The sequence below is a fragment of the Ochotona princeps genome, chromosome 26, assembly GCF_030435755.1.
Source record: "Ochotona princeps isolate mOchPri1 chromosome 26, mOchPri1.hap1, whole genome shotgun sequence".
NCBI classification, from domain to species: Eukaryota; Metazoa; Chordata; class Mammalia; order Lagomorpha; family Ochotonidae; genus Ochotona; species Ochotona princeps.
The window spans coordinates 5018082-5030226 of record NC_080857.1 but is presented as its reverse complement, the minus strand read 5'-3'; the positions used below and the strand labels follow the sequence as shown (position 1 = coordinate 5030226).

At 40.7% G+C, this 12145-nt stretch overlaps 1 protein-coding gene across 3 annotated transcripts in view; it reads right to left on the bottom strand.

Annotated features, from left to right (window-relative positions):
* ATG2B (autophagy related 2B) overlaps nucleotides 1–12145 on the bottom strand; it is a 64006-nt gene that overhangs the window by 35038 nt on the left and 16823 nt on the right. For all 3 annotated transcript variants that reach the window (XR_009244253.1, XR_009244254.1, XM_058655221.1), the window contains exons 7-15: nucleotides 10846–10942; nucleotides 10189–10374; nucleotides 7953–8107; nucleotides 7754–7862; nucleotides 6933–7194; nucleotides 5518–5668; nucleotides 4010–4102; nucleotides 3628–3816; nucleotides 607–880 (exon numbers count right to left, since the gene is read on the bottom strand). Coding sequence is in view for 1 of the 3 variants with exons in the window: in XM_058655221.1 (XP_058511204.1) it covers nucleotides 607–880; nucleotides 3628–3816; nucleotides 4010–4102; nucleotides 5518–5668; nucleotides 6933–7194; nucleotides 7754–7862; nucleotides 7953–8107; nucleotides 10189–10374; nucleotides 10846–10942 (1516 nt within the window). In the remaining 2 variants the exon portion in view is untranslated. The remainder of the gene's footprint in view (nucleotides 1–606; nucleotides 881–3627; nucleotides 3817–4009; nucleotides 4103–5517; nucleotides 5669–6932; nucleotides 7195–7753; nucleotides 7863–7952; nucleotides 8108–10188; nucleotides 10375–10845; nucleotides 10943–12145) is intronic.

The window sequence follows — 12145 nt, the reverse complement described above, 5'->3', positions numbered from 1 at the left end:
CCTGCACCTGCGTGGGAGACCTGAAAGAAGCTCTAGGTTTTTGGCTTCGGATCAGCTCAGCTCTAGCCATCGTGGCCAACTGGGCAGTGAGCCAGCAGACGGAAGATCTTCCTGTCTCTCTTCCTCACCAATAAAAATAAATAATTCTTTTAAAAAGATGTAAGCCAAGCAATACATTCCCCCGCAGAGAACAAAAATTTAAACAAAGTGAATAAACTATCACGCTTTAAAGTGTTTTTAGAAACTGACTCTGGGGCTGCCATTGTGGCCTGTTAATGCTAAACCTCTGCCTGCAGCGCTGGCACCTCATATGGGTACCCAAGCAAGCCCTGGCTACTCCAACATGCATCAGGGAGACCCAGAAGGTGTTCCTGGCTCCTGACTATAGATCAGCTCAGCTCTGGCTAGTGCAGCCATTTGGAGAGTGAACCAGAAAATGGAAGATCTCTGTTCCTATGCCTTTCCAATAAAGATACATTTTTAAAAATCTGATTCATTCAGATATACTGTATGATATCTATATCACATGGTATTCCATAAGTGTGTACAATTTAATTTTTTCATCAAAAAAAGGGTAAAATTTAAAAACTGAAATGTCACGTATACCAAACAGTTCTCTGAAGGTAAGCTCCAATTTGATCTGTTCTGGAGTTGATCCTCCTATAAATTCAGTCTTAAATTCCAGATCTGTGAATGTTAAATGAAGGATCTCCTTCTGCAGAGACTTCTTAAACCACGGTCCTCTCTCCTGATCCGAGCGGAGGTCGGGGATCGGGAAGCGCACAGACAGACTCAGCGCTGGCGTGGCAACCTGCACCGACACCCGGCAGTTGGCGGGATTATGGGAATCATCTAGAAACACTTCAGTAAAAGCTTTGTGCTAAAACAGAAAACATTGAAAGTATGCCCAGATATTAAAATAAATAGGCAAATACAAATGCATTAGTACTCAACACTGCAATTTGTATAACTACCATTTCTCTCTTTGGTATAAATAATACATTAAAATACAACTCAATTATGACCATATTAATTTAGTATAATGTAATTTTACTAATGCAACAACCATGAACACAAACTAACAGCAAAAGTTAAACTTTGATAATAAAAAAACAAAGTAAACACAGAGGCACTACAGATACATACATATCTTAATATAAACTAAAAATGAATAATGTATAAATTAGTCTATCTATAAATTCACTAAGTAAAATCACAATCAGGGGCCCGGCGCAGTAGTTTAGCAGCTAAAGTCCCTGCCTTGAACGCAACAGGATCCCATATGGACGCCGGTTCTAATCCCGCAGCCCCATCCAGCTTCCTGCTTGTGGCCTGGAAAAGCAGTGGAGGACGGCCCAAAGTCCTGGGACTTTGTACCCACATGAAGACCCAGAAGAAGCTCCTCGCTCCTGGCTTCTGATTGGCACAGCTGTGGCCATTGAGGCCACTTGGGGAGTGAACCAGCAGATGGAAGATCTTTCTCTCTCTCTGTTTCTCCTCCTCTCTGTGTATCTGACTTTCACAAACAAGTAAAAAATAAATCTTGAAAAAAAAATCATGATTGGGCCCAGCGGCGTGGCCTAGCGGCTAAAGTTCTCGCCTTGAACGCACTGGGATCCCATATGGGCGCCGGTTCTAATCCCGGCAGCTCCACTTCCCATCCAGCTCCCTGCTTGTGGCCTGGGAAAGCAGTCGAGGACGGCCCAATGCATTGGGACCCTGCACCCGCGTGGGAGACCCGGAAGAGGTTCCTGGTTCCCGGCTTCGGATCGGTGCGCATCGGCCCGTTGCGGCTCACTTGGGGAGTGAATCATCGGATGGAAGATCTTCCTCTCTGTCTCTCCTCCTCTCTGTATATCCGGGTTTCCAATAACAATAAAAATCTTTCAAAAAAAAAATCATGATCATACTTGACATTTAATATGAAGATTTTTCTACCAACTTAATGTGAACTCAGAGGAATTACGTTAAATAAAAGCACCTGTTTGATTCATTTTCATATTTCCAGCACTTAGCCCAGGGGCCAACACACCACAGGTTCTAAATAAACATTCATTACATAACTTGCCTCAAGCTGCTGTGCAGCACACAGGTGAGATCTCACTAAATGGCTAGTTCCCAAACGCACACACCGCTTCCCCAAAGCCACGTGACTCTCATAAAAGGGGCAAAGAACATGTGACTCACACACAAGTCCAGGCTGAATTCTCCAAAACACACGGAAACAAGTATAACGCGGAAGGATGCCACACTCAATTTCTTGAATCAGTCCCTAATTTCTTAGATTAGCAAGTTCTTGTATGCTGAACTTGGATTTAGTTACATATTGGAAGTCGGCTGGAGAGGCAGGGCAGGAACTGGAAGAGGAGGGCAAGGAGGTGGAGGGAGCAAGGCAGTGGAGGAAGCAGGAGAGAGGGAAACTGTCCAAGCGCTGGTGACCCCCCAGATGCCAGAGCTAGAGCCGCACCGTCCTGAAGCCAGCAGCTTGCAACGCCTTCAAGGTGTCCCACCTGCAGGCAAGGGCCTGACACTAGGGCCACCTTCTGTTGCTTTCCCTGGAGCATTAACAGCGATCAGAAATGGAACAGATGGGCCTCAAAGTGGCATTCCTATAGGATGCCAGTGTTGCAGCCAGCAGCTTAAACCACTTCACCACCACAACACTGGTCCCTGACTTGGCTTTTCATCAATTCTACCCTGTTCCACTATTTAACTTTCATGTACTAATCCCCATTCTTACGCAAAAACAACTCAAGAGATTAAACCAACAGACCCAATACATCTCTGGCTAACAGCAAATACAAAGACTAGTCCACAGAATTTAAAGTAACTAACAATTGGAGAGGAAAGAAAATGACTTATTTAACTATTTACTGTGAACACCCCGACAAAGAACATAGAAGTTATTTTTGTTTTTTTCTTTTGAATGGTTCCCCATTCCAGTCCCAAATTCCAAATTCTGCAACTCTGCTTGTCTAATTTGCTTATAAGAGATTACAGGCACCATCCATCGCACCAGGCCCACTCTGCCTTTTTTTTATATAAATAAATAATAAAATAAAAACAAAATGGCTACATAAAATGTTATTCAATGTATTACCAAAATTTACCTAATCTTCAAGATAAAAAAAGATGTCTCCATTCTTGCAATATTGCAAAAAAAAAAAGAAAAAAAAATTGGTGCTGTAACAATAAATGCTGAGGCGGGCACTGTGGCCTGACATGTAAAGCCACCAGCAGGCTGTTGACATTCCACAACGATGGAGACTCTTGTCCCAGCCGCTCCACTTCCAACCCAGCTCTCCTCCCGTGGGACAGAGGACAGCCCAAGTGCCTGCATCCTTGTCACCCGGACAGGAGAGCAAGAAGCAGCTCCTGGCTTCCGTCTGACCCGGCCCTGCACGCTGCCTGCATGCTGAGACTGAACCAGTAGACGTAAGATCTCTCTCTCTCTCTCTTTCCACACCTCTTTGTAACTCTTTCAGGTAAATAAATCCTTAAAAGAAAAACAATTCAGAAAGTCCCCCTTCAAAAAACGGATAAATGCTACATGTGGAATGCTCAGCTCAGCAATGACCCCAATGAGCCGAGTAGCTACCTGTCATTGCAGTACGACTGAGCACTCACCAGACTGACATGCTTGTTGTATGACGTGTACATGTGAGATGCCATCATTTCGACTGTAGTAAGCTTTTGTGGTTGAAGCAAGGAATTTAACCTGTCCACAATACTGATATCCAATTCACAACACACTGGATTTAATTTAATTTGTAATTCTGCCTTCTGAGGAACTGCACTTAGTCTGGCTTGACTGCCCTGTTAAAAAAAAAAAAAGAAAAAGAAAACATAATATTCACCAATAATACTATAAAATAAATCAGGATACAACTGCAACAAAGTATGTATCAACAAAGTACAACCAACAGGTGGTAATGACACCGCCCATTCCCACCCGGTGCTCTGTTCTCAGTGTCTACAGTGCAGTGGTAACGACACCGCCCATTCGCACCTGAGGCGCTCTGTTCTCACAGTGCTTATAGTGCAGCTGAAGACACACAGGAGCTTGGGAATCAGTTCCTTCCTTGGGCTGGAACGTTAAAAGCTTAAAAACAAAAATAATTTAAATGTCAGCTAGTGAGCTGTAGTTAGATATATGAATTAACAAAGGTGTCATTATAAAAGTCCAGAGAACTTCTTGGAATTCAGAAAAGCTGATTTTATTATTACTTTTCAATTATAAAATGCTTAATTTTTCATTTATATGAAAGGTAGAGCTGTCATTTGCTAGCAGTGTGAATCTTCACTAATCACCGCAATACTTAGAATCTCACCCAAAAAATACAGAGGAAGGGAAGGAGGTCTGGCAGAGCCACCTTCCAAGTCAGTACGTCTACAGGCAAAGCCCAGCCTGCCCTCTACCCCAGTTTCCTGCTCACGGGCACCCAGCGCAGTAGCCAGGATGCATCAAGTAGCTGGAGCCCAGCCACCCACGTGGGAGAGTCAGGTGCAGATGGAGTTCCCGGCTTAGCCTGGTCTCCCCACCCTAACTGCAGTGAGCGTCTGGAATAAACAGAAGGACACAAGAACAGTAACAAATGCTATGGCCCACTAAGCAGATGAGGCCGGAATCCTATGGGCACTGGTTCTAATCCAATCCAGCTCCCTGGGAAAGCAGCAGAGGGTGATCCAGGGGCTTGGGATGCTACACCCACATGGGAAGCCACTGCAGCCAGTGAGGGAGTGAACCAACAGACAGAACATCCCTCTGTCTCTAACTCTGCCTTTCAAATAATGAAAATAAATCAACAAAAAGATGTTATTGACAGTTTCTGAAAGTTTCTTAGGACAGACTTTAATATTAGCAAGAAAACCACATTGGTGATAAATGAATATAATATAATTCTCTTGACTTGAACAGTATGTAGTACACAGCAGGTTTTCAATAAAGAACTATTCTATAATAGAATCTTCTAAGATGAAGACTACTTTGAACATGAGTGAAATGAAGTTACTTGTTTCACAGTCTTGCTGCTCTGAAACAATCGACTGTAAATTAAAACTTCTAATAGTAGACTAGTAAAATGGCCTTATCTGCCTTATTTTAAAATCTGTCTTAACAAAAATATCAAAAATTAGACAAAACAAACCCAGATTAGTACTTCTCCCATAGGACTTTCTATATATATTTTTATTGAAAGGCAGATTTATATAGAGAAAGAGCTTCATGCACTGGCTCACTGAAAAGTGGCCACAGTGGCCGGAGCAAAGCCAATCCGAAGTCAGGAGCCAGCAGCCAGGAGCTTCTTCTGGGTCTCCCACATGGATGCAGGGTACCAAGGCTTTGGGCCAATCTTGCTGCTTTCCCAGGACACAAGCAGGGAGCTGCATCAGGAGTAGTGCAGCCAGAACTCAAACCAGTGCCCATGTGCAATACTGGCACTTGAATTGGGAGCTTAACCTGACATGCCACAGCACCAGCCCCCATAATTTTTAAACAGAAAAAATATCCATACTTACCTCTGTGTAGTGAGGAGGAACAGAGTGAAAATCACTTGGAAACAGGCACTCCAACAATTCCACTTGCCCAACAGAAACATCAGTACTAAAGTAACGGGAAGCTGATTTCTGTCTTTGTTCATAGGATACTTTGATGCCTGTGCCTATAAACCTATTATTAAAAATGCAGCATTTAAAAGTGTTCGTATATGTTTCACATAATCTACATTAAAAATGAAATAAAAAATAAAGAACAAACCCAGTACACAGTGTTAACAATGCCTAACCATTCCTACTAACTTTGAGAAAGTTAGGTGGCTAGCAGTAATTACTATTCCCAAGGACATCAATTGGAAAGACAGATTCAACCTGCTGCTCCCTGACATAAAATAAATTTCATAAAGGAAGAAATTTTCCAGGATAGATTTGTCTCTAACACTGTCCTTCCCACTTCCAATGCTGAAATTTTTTGAACTTGCTAAATATGATGAAAGTCTTTTTAAAGACTTACATGGATACATCATGGAATATTTTTATATTTAAGTTGGTGGGACTCAAATAATGAAGTCTACCTCTGGCTTTTGTTGATTTTATTATGTTTTCTTCTGGCAGATACTTGAAACCTTGTCCAAAATGAGAAGAAAAATATATTTTTACAGTTTTTACAATGGTTTCTTTTAGGACACGTCAAAACTGTTTCATGTACTAATTTTAATACTCCAAAAGCATTCGAACTAAAATTCCAAGAGTCTTTCAGAAATAGCTGATAACATGTATACAAGCCATTATATAAACAAGCATCACTTAGTAACTTGTCACCTTCATACTGAAATCCAAACCATTATATAAACAAGCATCACTTAATAAGTTGTCACCTTTATATTGGAATAAATGACAGATTCAGTTATCTCACATATCAGTACTCAACCCACGGAAATCCGGCTCTGTGAAACGTGGCTGGCTTTTGTTTCTGAAGCCCAAGTTCCCAGGCATAAGCCGAGCTCGGAGCAGCCGTAGGATCCTTCTCACCCCCGTCGGTGGGATATGGGTCAGACTTAAAGTCCTTTTCACTAGGTTCACTCTACCTACAAAACTGTCAGATCTACTAATGCCAGTTGTGCTGAGAACCACTTCCGTGATCAATGTCACCAGTGATAGCAAAACGTGGTCCAAAAATATGGTACAGAATGTGGCAAAGAACGAAATAGATTATATTGCAACACTGCATCGGCTTCGATCTGAATCGTATCGAAAGCCAAATTCCATGAATGAGGAATTCTATGCAAAAAAATCTTTACAGATTTATAAGACACTTACTCATTCCAGTTACAAACTAAATATTAAGCAGAAAATAAAAGGCAGGTAGAAAGAAAGATGAAAACAACATTCTACAATCAGTTCTTCTTCAGACACTACGAATAAACCTTGAAATTTACCTAAGATGGTCATGTGAACAAGCTTCTGCAAACACTGCCCGGAAGGACTTAAAGTCTTCGGTTGAAAATCGCTGCGGGTCGATCTTTTGGACACAGTGGAAGAAGGCTAGCGCCATGGGTGTCGAGGGCTTCCGGCTCAGCGATGTTTCCGGAGGAGAGAGCGGGTCGATGTGCAGCACAGACACTGAAAACGCTCCCAGAGCCAGTCGGAAAATGAGCTCCGGCCTGGACTCATCCAGTGACACAGAGCGAGCAGGGAGAGCTGAAAACACGGCAAGCAAACTCCTTACAACGTGACAAAATCTACTAGCTTTTTATAAAAAGGTGATCTCGCAATAGTTTTGAACAATATTAGATAATAAAAGTAAAATGGAAAACTATTATTTTACTGTCTTCTATACCCAGGGTTCTTGTTATAATTATATAAAGAAAATACAACATAAGAACAAGGTTTTTGCATCAATAAAACTATTAGAAAAGTGAACATGAACCACAAGGTGTTGGTCGAACTTTCCTCTGAGCCCACTGTTTCTAAAGGCGAGGTTCCCTTTCAGAGCCGAACTCCAACGGCTGGCTGAGACTTCGAAACTGCATTAGTAAGAGACCTGTGGCGTGCTTTCCACCTCAATAAATGAATAACTATTATAAAAACTTGCCAGTGAACTGTTCTGAACTTCGTTAATGAATCCACCCCCCTGCTACCCGGAAGGATGACGGGAAAGAAGAGCAGCAGCACAGCACTTTCTGGAAGAAGCATTTCCCCCTGAGCTTCGAAGCAGAAATTCCAGTAGAAGCCAACAACCAATGTCTTCCTTACTGACCAGCTGTCTGTGAAGCCGGCAGCTGGGTGCCGCTGTGCGCGAAGGCCGTCGCTCTTCCTGCCTGCTGCTCCTTGCGGTGCTCAAGGAATTCTCCCCAAGTTGGCTGAAGCTGTAAAAGACAATTTTCAAAGACACATGAATACAGTGCAGAATTTCAAAGGCAAACTTTCAAGAACATAACAAAAATTAAATACTTTACCACCGTAGCACTTAACGGAGATCCTGCTGGGGTGTTCGTATATGTACTAGTTAGTGATAACTCAAGATCCATGTTTGGGGGATCCCCAAGAGGCGGAAGAGAAGAGAGACTATGGGACATGTCCATATCAGCCATGGAGAAGAAAACTTCTTCTTCTAGAGAGAATTAAACTTTGTCACTGATCTTAGCATTCCACCAGGTAAAGTCTTTAAGTCAATACAGGTTTAACATAATCTTCCTTCAGATGATTTGGATAGAGTGATGCCACACATTTTATTACTTCCAATGGGATAATCTATTTGAATCCAAGTTATGATGACAAAGCAAGAACTCAGTTGCCCATAAGAATTAACAAAAGGTTAAGCTAACACAGTTGTCTTGGATCTTTTAATACAAGGATTCCTCGAAAGTTTATGGAGAATAAGAATTTAAAAATTAGTTTGCTACAGCCTGCGCAGTGGCATACAAGGCTAATCCTCCACCTGCCTGCATCCCATATGGGCAATGGTTCAAGTACTGGCTGTTCCACTTCCAATCTAGCTCCTTGCTGATGGCCTGGGAAAACAACAGAGAATGGCCCAAGTCCTTGGGCCTCTACACCATATGGAAGACCAAGAAAAAGTTCCCGGCTCCTGGCTTTAGGCCGGCTCAGCTCTAGCCATTGCAGTCATTTGGAGAATGAACCAGCAGATAGAAGGAGAAACAGAGGTTTTTTGTTTGTTTGTTTTGTTTCATTTTTTTCCCTGTAAATCTGCCTTTCAATTAAAAATAAATCCTTCAAAAAATAAATAAATAAATAAATCCTTCAAACAATGACTTTATTATGGTGCAAAAAGAAAAAAAAATCTACACATATCTCAAAAAGTTCTTAAAAATTTATATTTTAAAAATAAAACCTTACCTAAAAAAAAAATTATATTAAGAGCAAAGTATGCATGAATTATAAGCACAGCATGCACGAATCTGAAAATTCATTGTACCAACATAAAATAGTAATTCTGTTTCCCACACACTCCTTGAAGTCTCCTTGCATGACAGACAGGACCACAGAGTACACTCAGTGTCCCCTGACAATTTAAGAGTCAAAATCCAGATTTTAAAGTAATTTAAATATAATACAATCTCTGGTTTCATAGATACAGAGATACACAATGCTTAAAATTTTGTATTTTAGTTTCTTCTTTTTGAACACTGCTCACCCTCATAAAAAACAAGTTTTCTATCATAGCTACAATTTCTGGGATAGACTTCAAGGGTTTTTTCTGGCTCAATATTCCATAATTAAACTGCTGTTATTACTATGGTATTAATGCATGAATTCTGACACACTTGTAAAGGAAGCTGGTTAAAGACAACATTTACAGATGCGAGACAGCTGAATAGTACCCTATAGCCGTTTTAAGGGGTATAATAGCCGGCTCTATAATATATAAACTAAAATTGAAATACCAACGAGCTAATCACAGGATGTGGCTAAGAACTTGCATTTTCTTTTCTTTTCTCTTTTAACATATTGGTTACTCAAAACCATGTCAATTCCATAATGTTGTAAATCGTTGTTGATGTTATGTCGGGACTCTTAATTGACTGGGATGATATTCTACCAGCTCTACCTTCAGACCAGAAATCGTCTCCCCAAGAAACTGTTCAACTTATCTGGACAATAAGATTCTGGACTCTATACTTGGCATAAGTTTGCAAGGAAAGAATCTTGATTGAATTTGAACTGTAATATTGCAACAAGATAGAGGAATCCACCATGGGGGAAGGGTATGGGGAGGGGATGGGGGAAACCCAGAGCCTATGTAACTGTCACATAATGCAGTGTAATTAATAAAAAAAAATGCAAAAAAAAAAAAAAGACAACATTTACATGAAATTGATGGAAAGAGTAGAACTGATGGAAAGAAAAGCTTCCTACTGCAAAGGAATCTACCGAAAATTACTATGTCAGCAAAAATTTGACACATTACTCCTAATGTTTCTTATGTAAGTCTACATTTTTATAAATTTTTTCTAAGACTAAATCATCAGTCAGAACACAAAACAACACAAGTGCTACTATAGCAATCCCGTGCTGATGCATCACTAATCCTGTGGTCAGATCAACTCACACATGACAAGTTCCTACACTAGGGAGTCTTTGGTTCTTTCACTGCTCAACTCCTTTCCCCAGAAGCCAAAGCTCAGTTTATGATGCTGCACAACTCTGGTGTCAGCTGCTGGTGTTGCTTACCGCGGCTAGATGGCGTGCGAGCCGTTTCTGTCTCATACAAGCTTTGTTCTGAAGACACACCCACAGAGAGAGAATCTTTTCTCAAATAATACCGGTTTAATTCCATCTGAATTCGATACTCATCTTCCTGCTGCATAGGTCGATTTTTCCTATCTTTATTAGTTAACCCTATTTTGCTAGAATTTTCTACAAGTATACAAAGGGAAAGCAAACAGCAATTAAATTCAGAGTTAATTGAGTTATTTCTTTTCCAAATCCCACTTATCCAATATCAATGGCAACTTAGCACCACAGTCAGTACAAAGCACCATTATTTAAGATTAGAGATCTAGGCGACAGCTTCAGTGGCTCTCCTCTGACTATGTGCCATTAAAGGCGTGTTTAAATGCATGCTACGTTCTTATTTACATGAAGTACTATCCCCAAAGATATAAATCAGAACAATTACATGACACAAATAATATGAATGAAAATTTGTGTCACAGTAACACAATTAAAGACTTATTCAAATGTAGTTACTTGGATCTTATCTACAATACATTTTTTATTCTCACAAACCCAAAAATAATAATTTTCCTATGTACATGCTAAATATTTAAATAATTTAATTAAAAATTGCAAGGAATTAGTATTAGTAAAGATAGACTTGATACTTGCCTGGTCCAGCAATAGCTGCTAACATATCCAAAAGCAAATGTACCTGTCTCGGCGACAGGAACAGATGGATGGAGTCTATGTGGCCGTCAACATCCAACTTCGAAAGCAAAACAAAAAGAGATTCAGAATGAGCACTCTTTATAAGCTCAACACCATCAATTTCAATAAACACTGAAACACAAAGTCTATGGTTGCAAATTCCTTAGCCCAAGATCTTCTCTACTGATGACAATCTCCATCAAAAACGTTGAAAGGCCACCAAACTATTGTTTGAAGAGAAAATCCTCCTGAGAAATTGAGCGTCAAGTGCAGCTAACATTATACTCTTTGTCTAAGTCTTCCTGGGAGTTAACATACTTCAGGGACTTTAACGCTTGGTGTCTGAGAAGGAATACTGAACTAGCAGTTTTTGCTGTCTTTCCGAAGATTAAAATCTTAGTCCTTAAAGTTCCATTCAAACCCAGAGCAGAGCTGGCTCCCCTGCCCTGCCACAGGTGGCGCTGTCCACCACCTGAGCACATTCTCTGTTGGCAGTGTGCCTCTTACACACCTGCTGTGCTGGTTCTTCAATGGAGCAGGAGACATCACAGCAGTGTGAATACATGAGGTTTCTCTCTTGCAATTCTCTGTTCATATACGAACTCACTCTTTCCTAACTCCTATGATCTATACTGACAAAAACAATGGTTTTTTCTAGGTGACATTCAAGCTGAATAGCCCAGCCTTATTTTTCATTCACCTCCTCGTAGCTCTACGTGCTCATACTGACTGCCAGCAGCGTCACACCATTTTGCAAGTACTGAGTAATTCAAATCATGACCTACTTTTATTTGGAAAACATGCTCTTTCCCAAGAGAAAAAGAAATCATTTCTGATGTTAAAAGTGAAAATCAGAAATACATTACTTAGTGATTTGAAAAATTTCCATTATCCAACTAAGTCTATAACATATTCTCCAATATATAATTACTATCTTCATTTTTAAGTACATTTATTTTTATATTTTTGAAAGGCAGAGCAACTTCTGAGACAGCCATGGCCAGGCCAGGCCAGGCCAATTAAGAGACAAAACTCGATCTGAATCTCCCCCACGGACAGCAGGGACTCAAGTACCTGAGAAATCACTGGCCACCACCCATCAGCAGGAAGCTGGCTAGTGAGCTGGGCGGAGCTAGAAGCCAAGCACCTGGACTCAGCAGCTTCCCTTCCCGGCAGGTAATCTTTTCCCTCAGTAGTGGGATACTATGCAAGGTGGTTTTATATGTTTCCTTTAATTCTTTAATTCTTATTACTGTTCCTC